The sequence below is a fragment of the Hylobates moloch genome, unplaced genomic scaffold (genome assembly GCF_009828535.3).
Source record: "Hylobates moloch isolate HMO894 unplaced genomic scaffold, HMol_V3 SCAFFOLD_4, whole genome shotgun sequence".
Classification (NCBI taxonomy): domain Eukaryota; kingdom Metazoa; phylum Chordata; class Mammalia; order Primates; family Hylobatidae; genus Hylobates; species Hylobates moloch.
In genome coordinates, this window is record NW_026652279.1 from 140,602,867 (window position 1) to 140,617,285 (window position 14,419).

The window sequence follows — 14,419 nt, forward strand, 5'->3', positions numbered from 1 at the left end:
ATAATATCATATATAATAATATATATTATTTAATATGTAATATATATAATAATATATATTTAATATGTAATATCATCTATAATAATATATATTATTTAATATATATTATCATATATGATATTATATATTATTATATATATATATCTGGGAAAACAATGTATAAGGTGAAATAGTTCTCCAGTTTCTCACAGCAGCATGACAGCTATATATTTCTGTTTCCTACAAGGTGCCTCCATTCACATTATACAGCTACTAGAAAGCAACCTTGGAAAATATTCTCATTGCTACCTTCTCCAGACTATATTGTTGAGAATAATGGTCCTCAACAATAGGAACGATAAGAATCACTGTTTTTCTAGATAATTAGAAAAAAGGGACTTAGAGGTTAAACAAATTCAGGAAATATTGTGCAAGTGGCTTCTATAAGTAAGATAGGGCTCAAGATTTTGCGTTACTGAGAACCATAAGATATTCTTATGCAGGTAGTCTACGCACAGGGTACACGTGTCCCAGTTTATGCCAGCTGTTCCAGCATCCTTTTGATAAGAGCTTCTGACTGTCAAAATGTGCCACTTTAGGCTGGGCACATTGGCTAACACCTGTAATCCCAGCCATTTTAAAGGCAGAGGTGGGTGGATCACTTGAGGTCAGCAGTTTAAGACCAGCCTGGTCAACATGCTGAAATATCATCTCTACTAAATATACAAAAATTAGCTGGGCATGGTGGCACGCGCCTGTAATCCCAGAAGGGGATTACAGGAGGGATACTTGGGAGGCTGAGGGAGAAGAATTGCTTGAACCCAGGAGGCGAGGTTGCAGTGAGCCGCTATGGCGCCACGACACTCCAGCCTGCAATAGAGTAAGACTCCATCTCAAAAAAAAAAAAGTGTGCCACTTTAGATGAGAAATCAAATGGAAATCCTATTAACAGACCAAACTAGGAGAAATAATCTTTAAAGCGTTCTTTCAACAGTTTGCCTTTTTAAATTCAAGTACTTTCGTACTCTTTCCACCTATTCTAGCTCTCCTCCCAGACCAGACAAAAAACCGGGTACTAATACCACCCTTCTGATGCACTCTTTCCCTTCTATTTACTCAATGCACTTTTGCGAGTAATCTAACAGATCACCATATTCCACAGTACATGCCCATCTGCAAACTTTTAGTATAGCCACAGCATTTTAAACGTAGACTGCCATCTGGCATTTCAACAATTCTGAAAGATCAGGGATAAGTATCTCCCACAATTGGTTGAAAAAACAGGAAGTATTATTACATCAATAGATAATAAGACTAAGGCTTTGCTACTAACTCGATTTAGGGGAAGACTACTCAAGCCAAGGGACAGTGATTTACTCAAGATTTTCTGAGAATTAAAGGATATATATATATATATAGTGTTTTTTTTTTTGAGACAGAGTTTCACTCTTGTCACACAGGCTGGAGTGCAATGGCGTGGTCTCAGCTCACTACAACCTCTGCCTCCCAGGTTTAAGCGATTCTGTCTCAGCTTCTCGAGTAACTGGGATTACAAGCACCTGCCACCATGCCTAGCTAATTTTTGTATTTTTTAGTAGCGACGGGCTTTCACCATGTTGGCCAAGCTGGTCTCGAACTCCTGACCTAAGGTGATCCATCCGCCTCAGCCTCCCAAAGTGCTGGAATTACAGGCGTGAGCCACTGTGCCCAGCCAAAGTATAAAACAGCAAAAATCTGAAACCAACCCAAAGTTCCACCAGTAGGCAAAACTTGAATAAACCATTGCATTATCTCTATGTTGCATAAGCAATTGCCAACACAATATCCGCCGTCCCTTTCTTCCTAACAGAACCCTTATACTGTTAGGTATGAAATAGGTTCAGTTATAAATTACATTTCTGGTCTTCCCAGGCAGATAAAACTGATTGGGACGTTACATGTGGGTATGTGTATATGAAAATATATAAATATACATGTGTGTAAATATATTCAGATAGAGATATAAATATATTTGAGATTACATAATATATATATTTTATTGCATAATAAAATGTATTATTTATATACAATCTGGAAAAAGCATAAAAGGAGAAAAAAAACAAAGGTCACAACAGCAACATTTCTTACAATCTCAAAAATGACAGCAGCTGCCATTTACTGACAACCTACTATGTGCCACGTGTGAGAAGTAAAATAATGTATATAAAGCACTTGATTGGTGTTTTATATACATTATTTTACTTATTCCTCACAAGAACATTTAATATTTCCATTTCACAGCTGAGTAAAATGAGGCTCAGAAAAGTAATGTTTTCAAGGTCACAAACCAGTGATGTGTAGTACCAAAATTTTAACCAAGATTTGTGTGACCTAAAGCTAGGGCTAAATGCAGAAACATAATGGCTTAACTGCCAACAATTATTTTCACTAAAATTATAGTTTTTTGTTTTTTGTTTTTTTTTTTTTTTAGACAGGGTCTTGCTCAGTTGCCTAGGCTGCAGTGTAGTGCTTCGATCTGCACCCTCAGGCTCTGGGGCTCGAGCAGTTCTCCCACCTCAGCCCCTCAAGTAGTTGGGACTACAGGCATGCACCACCCCATCACACCTGGCTAATTTTAAAATTTTTTTCATAGAGATGAGGTCTCACTATATAACCCAGACTGGTCTCAAACTCCTGGGCTCAAGCGATCCTCCCGCCTCAGCCTCCCAGAGTGCTGGGATTACAGGCATGAGCCACGCTCACTCTGGCCAAATTATAATCTTTCAACATCAAATTGAAAGGATATAAATTATTATATGACTATTAAATAAGGGTGAAGAGAGGTTATAAAATACACACAAAAATTTCGGGACCTCTTGAAGTATGAAGTCATTTCCACTGTCCTGTGAAAGTCCTTGTGTTTTACTACCTTAAAAACAGTCCCCTACTAAATACATGTATGACAAAAGCAAACAGATCAATTGTCAACCTAATTATTTTCATAGAACAGATATTAAGACTCTATGTCTGTAAGATATTGTGCAGAGTAAAAGCAGGCCTGACAATACTATCCTTAGAAAGCCAGCATGCTTGTAAGGCTGGCCTTTGGCTGGCTCCTGGGCACTTTGATTTCTCGAGGGTTCCCATTACCCGATAAGGAATGGTTCACTGTGCCTGAATTATTTATGAAACAATATGGTCTACACTGAACATCTGCCTTCCTCCCAGAAGTCTGGAATTTTGATACATACTAGGTAGGCGGTGCCTATGTGACCAGTTCCAAATAAGAACGCAGGGCAGAGTTTCTAAGGAGCTTGCCTAATCCCCATGTGTTGTTACAGTTCACTGCTAGGGGAATTAAGCACATCCTGTGCAACTCTGAGGACTTTGTAAGCTTGTGCTTGTTTTCCACTGGACTTGGCCTCATACACCTTTTACATTTGCTGACTTTGCTTTATATCCTTTTGCTGAAATAAGCCAGGGCCATAAGCATAATTATATGCAGAGTCCTATGAGTCCTCCTAGAAAAATCACTTAAACTGGGAGTGGTCCTGAGGACTCCCAACACAAAGATGTAGAAGATAAAAACTCAGTTTAATTATTCCTCTTATGTGTTTAAATAACCTGCAAGGTATAACACAAATCATTACCTCTTCCTTCTTTATATCTTTTTCTTGGTGTGGAAAAAATTCTACCTTCAGGCTTCCTGATGATGGCTGCTCTGGAGGAGGTAGGTAACTCTTTGTATTCACAGCATCAAAAAGTTTTTCCACAAATATCTGTGTCTCTAAAAATAAAACCAAACACCATAGATTAAAACACATTTGTTAAGATTAATTCCCCGCTTCTACATCTCTTATCTCTAATATGATGAAATATACCTTGACTTTTATAAATTAGAAAATATACTAGTACTGGCCGGGTGCAGTGGCTTACATCTGTAATCCCAGCACTTTGGGAGGCCAAGGCGGGTGGATCACCTGAGGTCAGGAGTTCAAGACCAGCCTGGCCAACATGATGAAACCCTGTCTCCACAAAAATTAGCCAGGCATGATGGCAGGTGCCTGTAATTCCAGATACTAGGGAGGCTGAGGCAGAAGAATCACTTGAACCCAGGAGGCGGAGATTGCAGTGAGCCGAGATTGCGCCACTGCACTCAAGATCACACCATTGCACTCAAGATCACGCCATTGCACTCCAGCCTGGGTGACAGAGCGAGACTCCATGTCAAAAAAAAAAAAAGTAAAAAGAAAGAAAATATACTAGTATCAACAGCTTCCCAACCAGTGTGCCATGGCACAAGTCCTGAGGCAATACTGATTCATGCTATTTTCAAGAAGGTAGGGACTGGAATGGTTGCAGCCCTCTGGGCTAGTCACCTCCAGCCGTGACTAAGTCTTCTCTATGTCGCCTACTCAGTGTTGCAAACACAAACACTATCATAATCTAGATGTGGCAAAGTACAAAAAGCTGAAAAGCAATATGCTAGGTAAGATTAAAAGCAGTTTCCTAAGCAGTACTAGCTTTAAATAAATAGGCAGTCATTTTCTTAATCTTTTAATCTACGTAAGAAAAAATATCAACATGCTTTAAGAATAAGCACATGGACATTACTGAGAGGTGGCATCCATTTTAAATAAGCTACGGATATACTCAATAATAATATTGTTTATTTAACTGTGTTAAAATTAGGGCTTCTTAGCGAGTTCCTTTAATATTCTGTGGATAAACTTATTTTAAACAACTTTATTTAATTTTTTGTGAGATGAGTCTCACTTTGTCACCCAGGCTGGAGTGCAATGGCGTGATCTCAGCCCACAGCAACCTCTGCCTCCCGGGTTCAAGCAATTCTCCTGCCTCAGCCTCCCGAGTAGCCGGGATTACAGGCACCCACCATCATGCCTAGCTAATTTTTATATTTTTTGTAGAGACAGGGTTTCACCATGTTGGCCAGGCTGGTCTTGAACTCCTGACCTCAGGTGATCCACCCACCTCAGCCTCCCAAAGTGCTGGGATTACAGGCATGAGCCACCGTGCCAAGCCTTAAATGACTTTTTAAAATATAGTAGTATTTTTAAACCAAAGATCTTACCTTTCTGAAGAAATACATCCAGCTGATCAATACATAATGCCTTTAACTCTTTTTCACTTTTGTCTTTCTTCACCAAAGCCAGAACATATTTTGCTAGGGCAGATGGATCTGCATCACAGCTAAAGAAAAAAACCAATATTGAAGAAAATTTAGCCAACTGCACATTCTACAAATTCCAGTTACAAACTGAATTAGTGAGAATAATAGTTAAGTGAGTTAATACATGTAAAAAGCACCTGGGTCACAGAGGACCTTGAAGAAATTTAAGTTCTCTTTATACTAACACTCCTTAATGCTATGTGTAGCCATTTTATTTCTTAAAAACACACCCATCAGTATATTAAACAGCAAAAAAAGAAAGTCTAGAAATGGATCCAAATGTACTAGGAATTCAGATTTTATAAAAGTGGCATCCAAACCAACTAAGAGGAGATAAATTATGCAATAAACAGTATTGAGGCCAGGCACAGTGAATCAATCCTGTAACGACAGCACCTTGGGAGACCTAGGCGGGCAGATCACTTGAGCCCAGGAGTTCAAGACCAGTCTGGGCAAAATGGTGAAACCCAGTCTCTACCAAAAAAAAAAAAAAAAAAAAAAAAAAAGGCATGGTAGTGTGTGCCTGTAGTCCCAGCTACTCGGGAGGCTGAGGGGGAAGAATCATCTGAGCCCAGAAGTTCAAAGCTCCAGTGATTTGGGATCGCATCACTACGTTCCAGTCTGGGTGACAGAGTAAGACCCTATCTCAAAAAAAGAAAGAAAATGTATTGAGACAACTTGGCAGTTACCTTTTACAAAATAAACCTGGAAACATGTGAGAGGAAAACACAATTTATTTAACCCTGGAGTAAGGAAGACACAAAATCCATATATCAAAAAAGTAATGTGATTATAAAAAACAAACAAAAAAATCTCAGAATGAAGGGTCAACAAATGAAAAAAAAGCTCAGTTTATCTCATCACAAAAAGGCTAATTCCCCTAACCCACAGTGTTTTTACCAAGACTAACATTATAAGAGAAAAAAGACAAAGGATATGAATAGATGCTAAACCATAAAAGAAATAAAAATGACTCTTAAATGAGTAAAAGTACAACCTCACCCATAAGAGAAATACAAATTTAAGTTACACTGAAATATTTTTCAGTTATCAGGTTGGCAAAATCCAATAAATATGAAAATGTATTCTGGTGGCAAGACTAATGAAAACGCAATTGTAAACATGAGCTGCTGTGAGTAAACTGGTAGCTCATAGAGTACTCTGGTAGTATCAAGGTCACAAATGCAATTTACACCTACGAATTTATTCTACACATATACTCACGTGTTCAAAATGACATGTGTACAAGTTATTCACTGTCATATTGATTGTAAAATCAAAAATGTGCACATGTCCATTTAGAGAACTGGAAAAATAAACTGTATTAAAATCCACACAAAAGAATGACATGTAGCAAAAAGATAAAAAGACAGGTAACGAAGTTTTCAACCCTTAAAGAAATCTTCATATCAATTTATTAAATTTAAAATGCAAGACAGAGAAAAGGTTTGTATAGTATTTGTCATTTGTGTTGGGGGAAAAGAGAGAAATCTGGTTTATATATATGTGGAAGGATAAATAAACTACGGCTATTTGGACAGGATGATAGTATGAACAGGGTAAGAAGGGAAAGTTTTTTTTAAAAAAAAAAAAACACATAATAATTGTATGTATTCATGGAGTACAACGCGATATTTTAATACCTGTATGCAATGTATAATGAACAATCAGCATATCTATCACCTAAAACATTTATTTCTTTGTGTTGGGAACATTCAAAATCTCTTCTAGCTATCTGAAAATATATAATAAATTAACTATAGTTACCCTACAGTGTTAAACAACACTAGAATTTACTCCTCCAATCCAGCGTAATTTTGTTATCTGTTAACCAACCTCTCCCTATCTCCCTACCACCCTTCCCAGCATTTGGTAACCACTATTCTACTTTCTACTTATATGAGACCAACTTATTTAGCTTCCATATATGAGTGGTAACATACGGCATTAATCTTTCTGTGCCTCGTTTATTTCAATTAACAATGTCAGGACGGAAAATTTTCGATGTCTGAACTATTTTCATCCAATTCAAAAGAATGATATAATTGTTTATAACTAAGCTAAAATTATTATTTAAGATTTTACAAGTTAGAGTAACTAACAATAAAATAATAGCAGTAGTTAATTACTAACACTTACTCAACACCTAGTTTGTGCCATGAACTGCACTTCTAATTTTACATACTATATTGGGCTCTCATTTTACTGATAAAGAAACTGAAGTTCAGAGAAAAGCTAAGTAGACTTCCCAAGACTACATAGCAAGGAGATGAATCAAGATTTAAAACTAAATCTCATACTCCAAAGTCCACATTCTCAACCACCACACTAGACTGCCTCTTACAACGAGGTGCCAGAAACCTGACTTCCAATTTACTTTTTAAACACCTAGAGTTACAGTCACTCCCTATCAACCAAATCGACCAGACATCAACCAAACTAGACATCAAGCTAAACATATTTCAATTTACTGGAAATCATTACGATATATAATATTATTGTGTTTTATTGCAACTGCTGTAAATAAATTCAGTCTACACTGAGTCTAAATGCTGTAATTTAATATTGGTTTGATTGTTGTGGTGAATTTTCAACTTATTAGTGGTTTTTCCACTAACCTACCTGTCATTTTTCAATTCTCTCAACAAAATACCAAATCTATTTCATTTTCACACCATTATTTTTTAAATAGGACATTTTTAAAATGAATTAAAATGTTAGCAGCTAAAAATCTAGAGGAAGGCTTTTGTGATTTTTATAATTATTATGGTCTATAAACCACAGTTTGATAAATCAGCAAGATAGAATTCCAGACATCTTCTGTAGAAGCAATCTGAACTGAATAAAAAACCATTAGCCACAACAAATAGACTACCATATACAGTTGTAAATCCTTGAAATAATCTGAAAGGCAGATGACTTTTTAACATTTGTTAAAAGTTCAAATTATATAGAAGCAGGGGTTATAATTTCACATTTAATGGCAAAACAACTGAATTTGCATTTGGGAGACAATTTTTCTTAAGTCCTACAAGAAGTTCCATTTTTACTTCAATATTTTTGAAAACAAAAAGCTGAGTAAAAAATATAGACCACAGAAATTTAATAATATACTGAAATGTTATGTATCAAGAACAGAAAGGCAAAACGTTACGTTCTCTTTTCTATTTGTCTTAAGTGTTATATTATCTGAACATCTAGTAATGATGTTATGCAAAGTCAATTAAACATTCAAATTACCTAATTAAAAAACTATATTCATACAGCAAATTATTTTAAAAAATTATCTCCATGGCTAGCAAGATTGTTCGAGGCACTTTACCAGTTGCCACTGCTGATAAAAGGTTTGTAATTTGAATGGTCTATATATATCTTGTCAGAGCTAGACTTTTCTTTACCCCTGCTACATACTGCTAGCATCCTGAAAATGTGTGAGAGAAAAAGTAGACCTGAAATTGCCTTATAGATCAGGGAAAAAAAGAATCAAGTTTTGAAAAGTACTTCTTAGCTCCCACAAACAACAAAATCTTTCAATAAAGTATGATTCTGATCACCAAGTGCTCCAACTGCAATTACTCTTCTGTGTGTGTGTTGGGGCTGGTGAGGGGGAAGAATACAAACAAAAGCAAAAACTACAAAATAAGGCATGAGATCTAACTTAACAATAGCATTTGTAGAAGGCAAATAGAAGGTGAAAACTTAAGTACTTTAGTAAATGGTTAAGTTAAAGGAAATAAAAGTGTGAAATGGCTGGGGGGAAACATAAATTATAAACATACAACAAAACTGAAAACTAGACAGGAAAGAGTGCTGCTCTCCTATGCAGTAGAGTGTTAGTGCTTTCAGTTCTAGGTGCCACCTTTATAAATGCATAAACAAACTCAAACAGATTCTTAGAAAATGACCAAGATGGTAAATGGATATCATTATTAGATGGTTTTCTAGGGATTCTCAGCCTAGAGAACTGAACTGTTAGAAAGAACTTGGTAAGTCTTCAAATAATTGAAAGGTTCACAAGGAAAAAGGATTACATTTGTCCAATATATCCTCCAAGGAATGTAACTAAAGTCAGTTTTACATTTGTCCAATATATCCTCCAAGGAATGTAACTAAAGCCAGCAAGCAGAAGCAGACAAACAGGTTTTGGCTTAAAATAAGAGACAGGCTTTTTTTCTTTTTTTAAATACTCGGAGGCCTCCTAAAGGCAGAATAAACTGCCTGAGGGTTCTCCATCATTAGAATGGTTTCAAGCATAGGCTGAACAGCTCTTGGCAGATAAGCGCTGGATTGGATAGTAAATCCCTCACAAATATCAATGAGTATAATCATTAGGTTTAAATCTGTTCATGAGATACTATGCAAATATATGAAATATAAAATAACACAGTAGTCTGTTCAATTACTGATCTACATGTATTAGTAATAGAAAAGCATTTTTTAAAAATTACACTGTAGATAAAATACACACTACAAAAGATCTGAGACATATTAATAGTTACTAAGCAAGAGAATATACATACAAATATATGTCTCACTAGATCAACGGCTCGTTTCTGTCAGGGAACCTTTCATCTTCATATAAAGTTTGATGAATAAAATAAGAAAATAAGTATGCTGGGTTTAGTGATTATCGTCCAAATATCGCATTCATTATTCAAGCAAATTTTAAAAGCACCTACTCTGTCACTGTTCTAGATCCTGAAAATACAACTTCTAGAAACATCACTGTTGCCATGGAATTTACATTGGAGGGTGGGAGGGAGACAATATGCATATTACACAAACATACATTTACAGTATGTATTGTCATGTAGACACGTGCTCCGAGGAAAAATCCAGGTTGAAAGGATAAAGTGTAAAGGAGGAGAAAGGAAGAAAGGTAAGGAGAAAGAAAATAGAGAAGATAAAACAAGTATTATTTAAGATCATCAAGGAAGGACTCTGTTCAAGTTACATGTAAACAGGGATCTGAATTTAGATAGGAATGGAAATGTAATGCAAGCATGCTTTATGGCTATCTGGGAAAGAAAAAATTTAAAAAAGCCCAGGCCAAGGAAACCCATCAGAAACAGCCTAAGGCCTACTTGACCTTCTTGACACATATGAGGGACAGGAGTCCAGTGAAATGGAGCAAAGTGAGCATTCACGAACACTGGGGTTTCCAATTTTAATTCTCCAAGGACTTCAAATTAACTGCTTCAGTGAGCTTTGGCAAATTAAATCTCCAAATCACTATGAAGTCATTCACATCAATGATTTTAAAGGCACAAAAATAAAACTTTTGTCAATTCCTGAATATACTGTGTTAAGGATACAGCTAATAAAGTTCTTTTTTTTTTTTTTTTTTCATTTCATTTTTTTAGAGACAAAGTCTTGCTGTTACCCAGGCTGGAGGGCGGTGGTGCAATCATGGTTCACTGAAGCCTTGAACTCCTGCCAAGAGATCCTCCCACCGCTGCCTCCCCAGTAGCTAGGACTACAGGTGCACACAACTACACCTGGCTAATTTTTGTTTGGGTGTACAAATAGGGTCTTGCTCTGTTGACCAGGCTGGTTTTGAACTCGTGGCCTCAAGTGATCCTTCTGCCTCGGCCTCCCAAAGTGTTGGGATTTACAGGTGTGAGCAATGTGCCCAGCTGGCATCTTTGCTTTTAAAAACAGTTCAGTTGGAGACTTCCAGCTTCATGCATAACCTTTAAAAGCATAGAAGTGACCATCTAAGAAGGCCATTCTCTTCCAACTATATCTGGGGTGGAGAGGGAAGTACACAGTCTAAAGTTACAGAAGCCAAAATAATACAGAAAATCAAATGTTATAATAAAATATCTTTAAAAACTAAATATTCTTAATAAGAAACAAATCACCTCCAGAAATAAAGGTTGTACTAATCCCCCAACACACCCATAGTGTGTTTTAGTTTTTCAGATTTTCAAAACAGTAATGAGACTGTAAAGAAAGCTATAATACTCCAATACAATATTTCAAAAAGTTTGTTTTGCACGAGTTTCTTGGAGACTTTAGAAATTCAGTAGAATATAACTCATGGAATTTAACCCAAGCTTCCATTTTCAGTAATCTTGAAAAGGAGCTGGAGGTGGTAGTGGGAATTAAAAATTAAATTTAAATATGTTAACTGAGTAACTTTAGAACACGGATATGCACCCACGTCTGTTCCTTCCAAATTTTCATTTTATATTCAGGAAAAATATCTAATTTGCATCAAAGTCATGATTTTATATTCTGTACTTAGAATTACTCTTTTAAAAATCCAAATTTCATTGCAGCAAGCATAATACATACATTGAAAATTCTAATTGCTGTAGTTTATTACATGCTTCATTTAATTCAAACAAGAAAGCAAAAATAGATTACTTATATACAGTAATTAGTTACAGCAAAGACTACTCATTAAGAGTTATTATACATCCAGTTCATTCTACGAAATCAAAATACAAGCATATCTAAACATGATCCATCCTTGAGCATCACACAATCTATTAATACTTCTTCATCACTGCAAAATGTATCACAATACATGTAATTATAACACTGAAAACTACTGGCCAGTTCTTTTATTCCCCCACATCATTCCAAGAAATAGCGTGATTCCATCTTACTTTTACAACAATGATTCTCAAACTTTTTGGTATCAGGAGCCCTCTATGCTTTAAAAATAGGAATCACTCCAAACAGCTTTTTATTTAAAAGAATTATATAAATATTTATTAAGAATTAAAATTGAGAAAAAATTTAGTTTAGTTTGAAATAATAAATCCATTAAAACTAGCATAAAAACTCTATATATTTGTTTGAGTAATCAGAAGAAGAATTTATTCATGCAAACAAACAGGAAGCCCATATGTGGGGCTGGCTTTTTTTCTGAATCCAGGAGTTCAAATCATATCACCAGGACTCTCTATTCTGCATTTTTCACTTTCAGAAAGGCTATGTGTGGCAAAAATGATGGCCCCCAAGCAGTTCCTGGCTTACATTATTCTGACAGCTAGTGAAACCAGAAAAAGGAGCCTACTTTTTCTCTCTTCCAGCAACCGTATTGGCCTCTGAAAATGACTCATCTTCCCCATTTAGGTCATATCCCCACTGCAGGTCAGGGATGGGCAGAGCTCTATGATAAATAGCCTCACCTGAAGTTAAATACCATATTAAAGAAAAAAAAACTATTTTTCCAAAATAAAATACAAATTTTCTGAGAAGAGTGACCATGTTTTACACTTTTTGCAAATACTTTTGTTTCGCTTAATAGAAGACAGGCCGATTCTTATATCTGTTTTTACATTCAGTCTGTTATGATATGTTATACTGGTTGAAGTACATGAAGAAAACCTGACCTGACACAGATACATAGTAGGAAAAATAAGGACCTCATAGACACCATGAAAGGCTCTCAGGAAATTCCAGGAATCCTGATACCACACTTGAGAACCATAGCTTTAGAAGTTACATAACTTCTAAATTAAATAAAAAAAAAATAAGAAGTGCCCATTAAGTGTCAAAGACCCAATAATCAGATAACAAAACCAAAGTAAAAGTTTGTACTGTTCAGTGCAAACAGCAGCAGCCCAAATGACAAATTATGCACAGATAGTTGTGGTTATAATTATGGTTATACATCAAGCCACAGAACTCTCTCTTTAAAAAAAAAAAAAAAGGTGGATCTACAATATGGTAGCCCATGACTAACCTTCATATTTAGGGTTTTGTTGTTGTTTTTTTTAAAATTTCTATTCATAGTTGAAGAAGAATTGAGTTCTCTGAGAAAAGACTGGTTCTAGAGGCCACCCCCCACTCCAGTTACTCACATTCTGTCTAGTTAACAACAGATCTCAGGTAATCCATCCCTCTGGTTACTAAAATGAGAGAGCAGAGGCTAGTGAACATTTTCTTTTAAAACCAAAAAGGCAAAATTATCCAAAAGAAATAGCACTAAAACTAGAAATACAAAAAACCTAGTTCTATCATCCTGTTGGATAAATTTGGCTGAGTCGATTATGCCTTTAACCTTTTTCTCATATTTCTTTAAAAGGTCTGGCTAATGCTGTGTGGTTATATATGCTAGAGATTCACTTCTAAGTCTTTCTCTAACATTGCCACCAAAACTTTCTGATATGGTTACCACAGTCATGCCAAAATTTTTCTTTAAAAAGGAGAAATTATTATGGACACTTTTCCGGTCATGAATCTTAAGACTAAGCAAACTAAGCTTCAGTTTCTTCATCTAACAGCTGACCTGACAAACTAGAAATAATTACAAATAAATATAATTACAAATAAGACACACTTTATTAACCTGCCAAGCACCCTAACAATCGTTAAGGGATTACTAAATAATGAACTATGATTAAAAAAATGCATATAATCACCCCTAAAAATATACTTTAGTTAAATTCTGGTTGCTATATTTTAAGTCCTATATTCCCTTTCAAACCTACTTTGCCCCAAGCCAAATTGTCAGACTTTTCATGAAGCAGTCTAGTACTGAAGAAAAGCACTGAACTGTACTCCAAAAAACAGAATTTTCAGATTTCCAGTCTGATGTTATTTCTACTTTATTCACCAGTTATATAGTCCTGCGTTAGCATTTTATTTCTCTAGGCTTTAGTTCACTCATTTAAAAAATAAAGGCACTGAACCATACAATCTGAAAAAGTGGATCATTTTTGTGAGAAAAGATTAAGCTTTCACCACCTTGCACTCTTTCTCCCTTCCCACTCCCAGTAACTTTTAGTTAACTGAATTTCAAAATAATTTAGTACATAGCATTAGAATCTTCAATTTTTTCTTTATGTCTTTCTAAAGAGTCACAGAATCCCATTTCCTCAGCACTCATGACCAAATTTTGAGCCCTTAGAAGGGATAAATAGATAAATTCTACTTAATAGAAACATTTTGTGTTATTTCTCCTAAACTGCCAGACCTATATATCTGTACATTGTTTCTACCACTGTTACATAGCAACTACTGGTATGTTTGCCTCTTTCTCCCATTGGTATTACAGATAACTATGCCTGCCTTTTCCCTAGAACAAATCACAATGTATTGAGAAGGAGCTTCTAATCACCAACATTATAGCAATCTAAATTCAGGCATTTCACAACTCACTCTTAAACTAGACTAAGAAATAGCTAACTAGTCTTCCTTTGTCTTCAAAACGTTTTATCTAATCAAACCTCTACATGCCATAAACTGGAGTGCAGTGGCGATCTCGGCTGACTGCAACCTCTGCCTCCCGAGTTCAAGCAATTCTCCTGC

The 14,419-nt window shown here is 35.7% G+C and overlaps 1 protein-coding gene across 18 annotated transcripts in view; it reads right to left on the reverse strand.

Annotated features, from left to right (window-relative positions):
• The window catches only part of RBM26 (RNA binding motif protein 26), an 87,490-nt gene that overhangs the window by 55,205 nt on the left and 17,866 nt on the right, over positions 1–14,419 (reverse strand). For all 18 annotated transcript variants that reach the window (XM_032151082.2, XM_032151081.2, XM_032151090.2 and 15 more), the window contains exons 2-3: positions 5,051–5,169; positions 3,609–3,745 (exon numbers count right to left, since the gene is read on the reverse strand). In XM_032151082.2, coding sequence (XP_032006973.1) covers positions 3,609–3,745; positions 5,051–5,169 — 256 coding nt within the window. The remainder of the gene's footprint in view (positions 1–3,608; positions 3,746–5,050; positions 5,170–14,419) is intronic.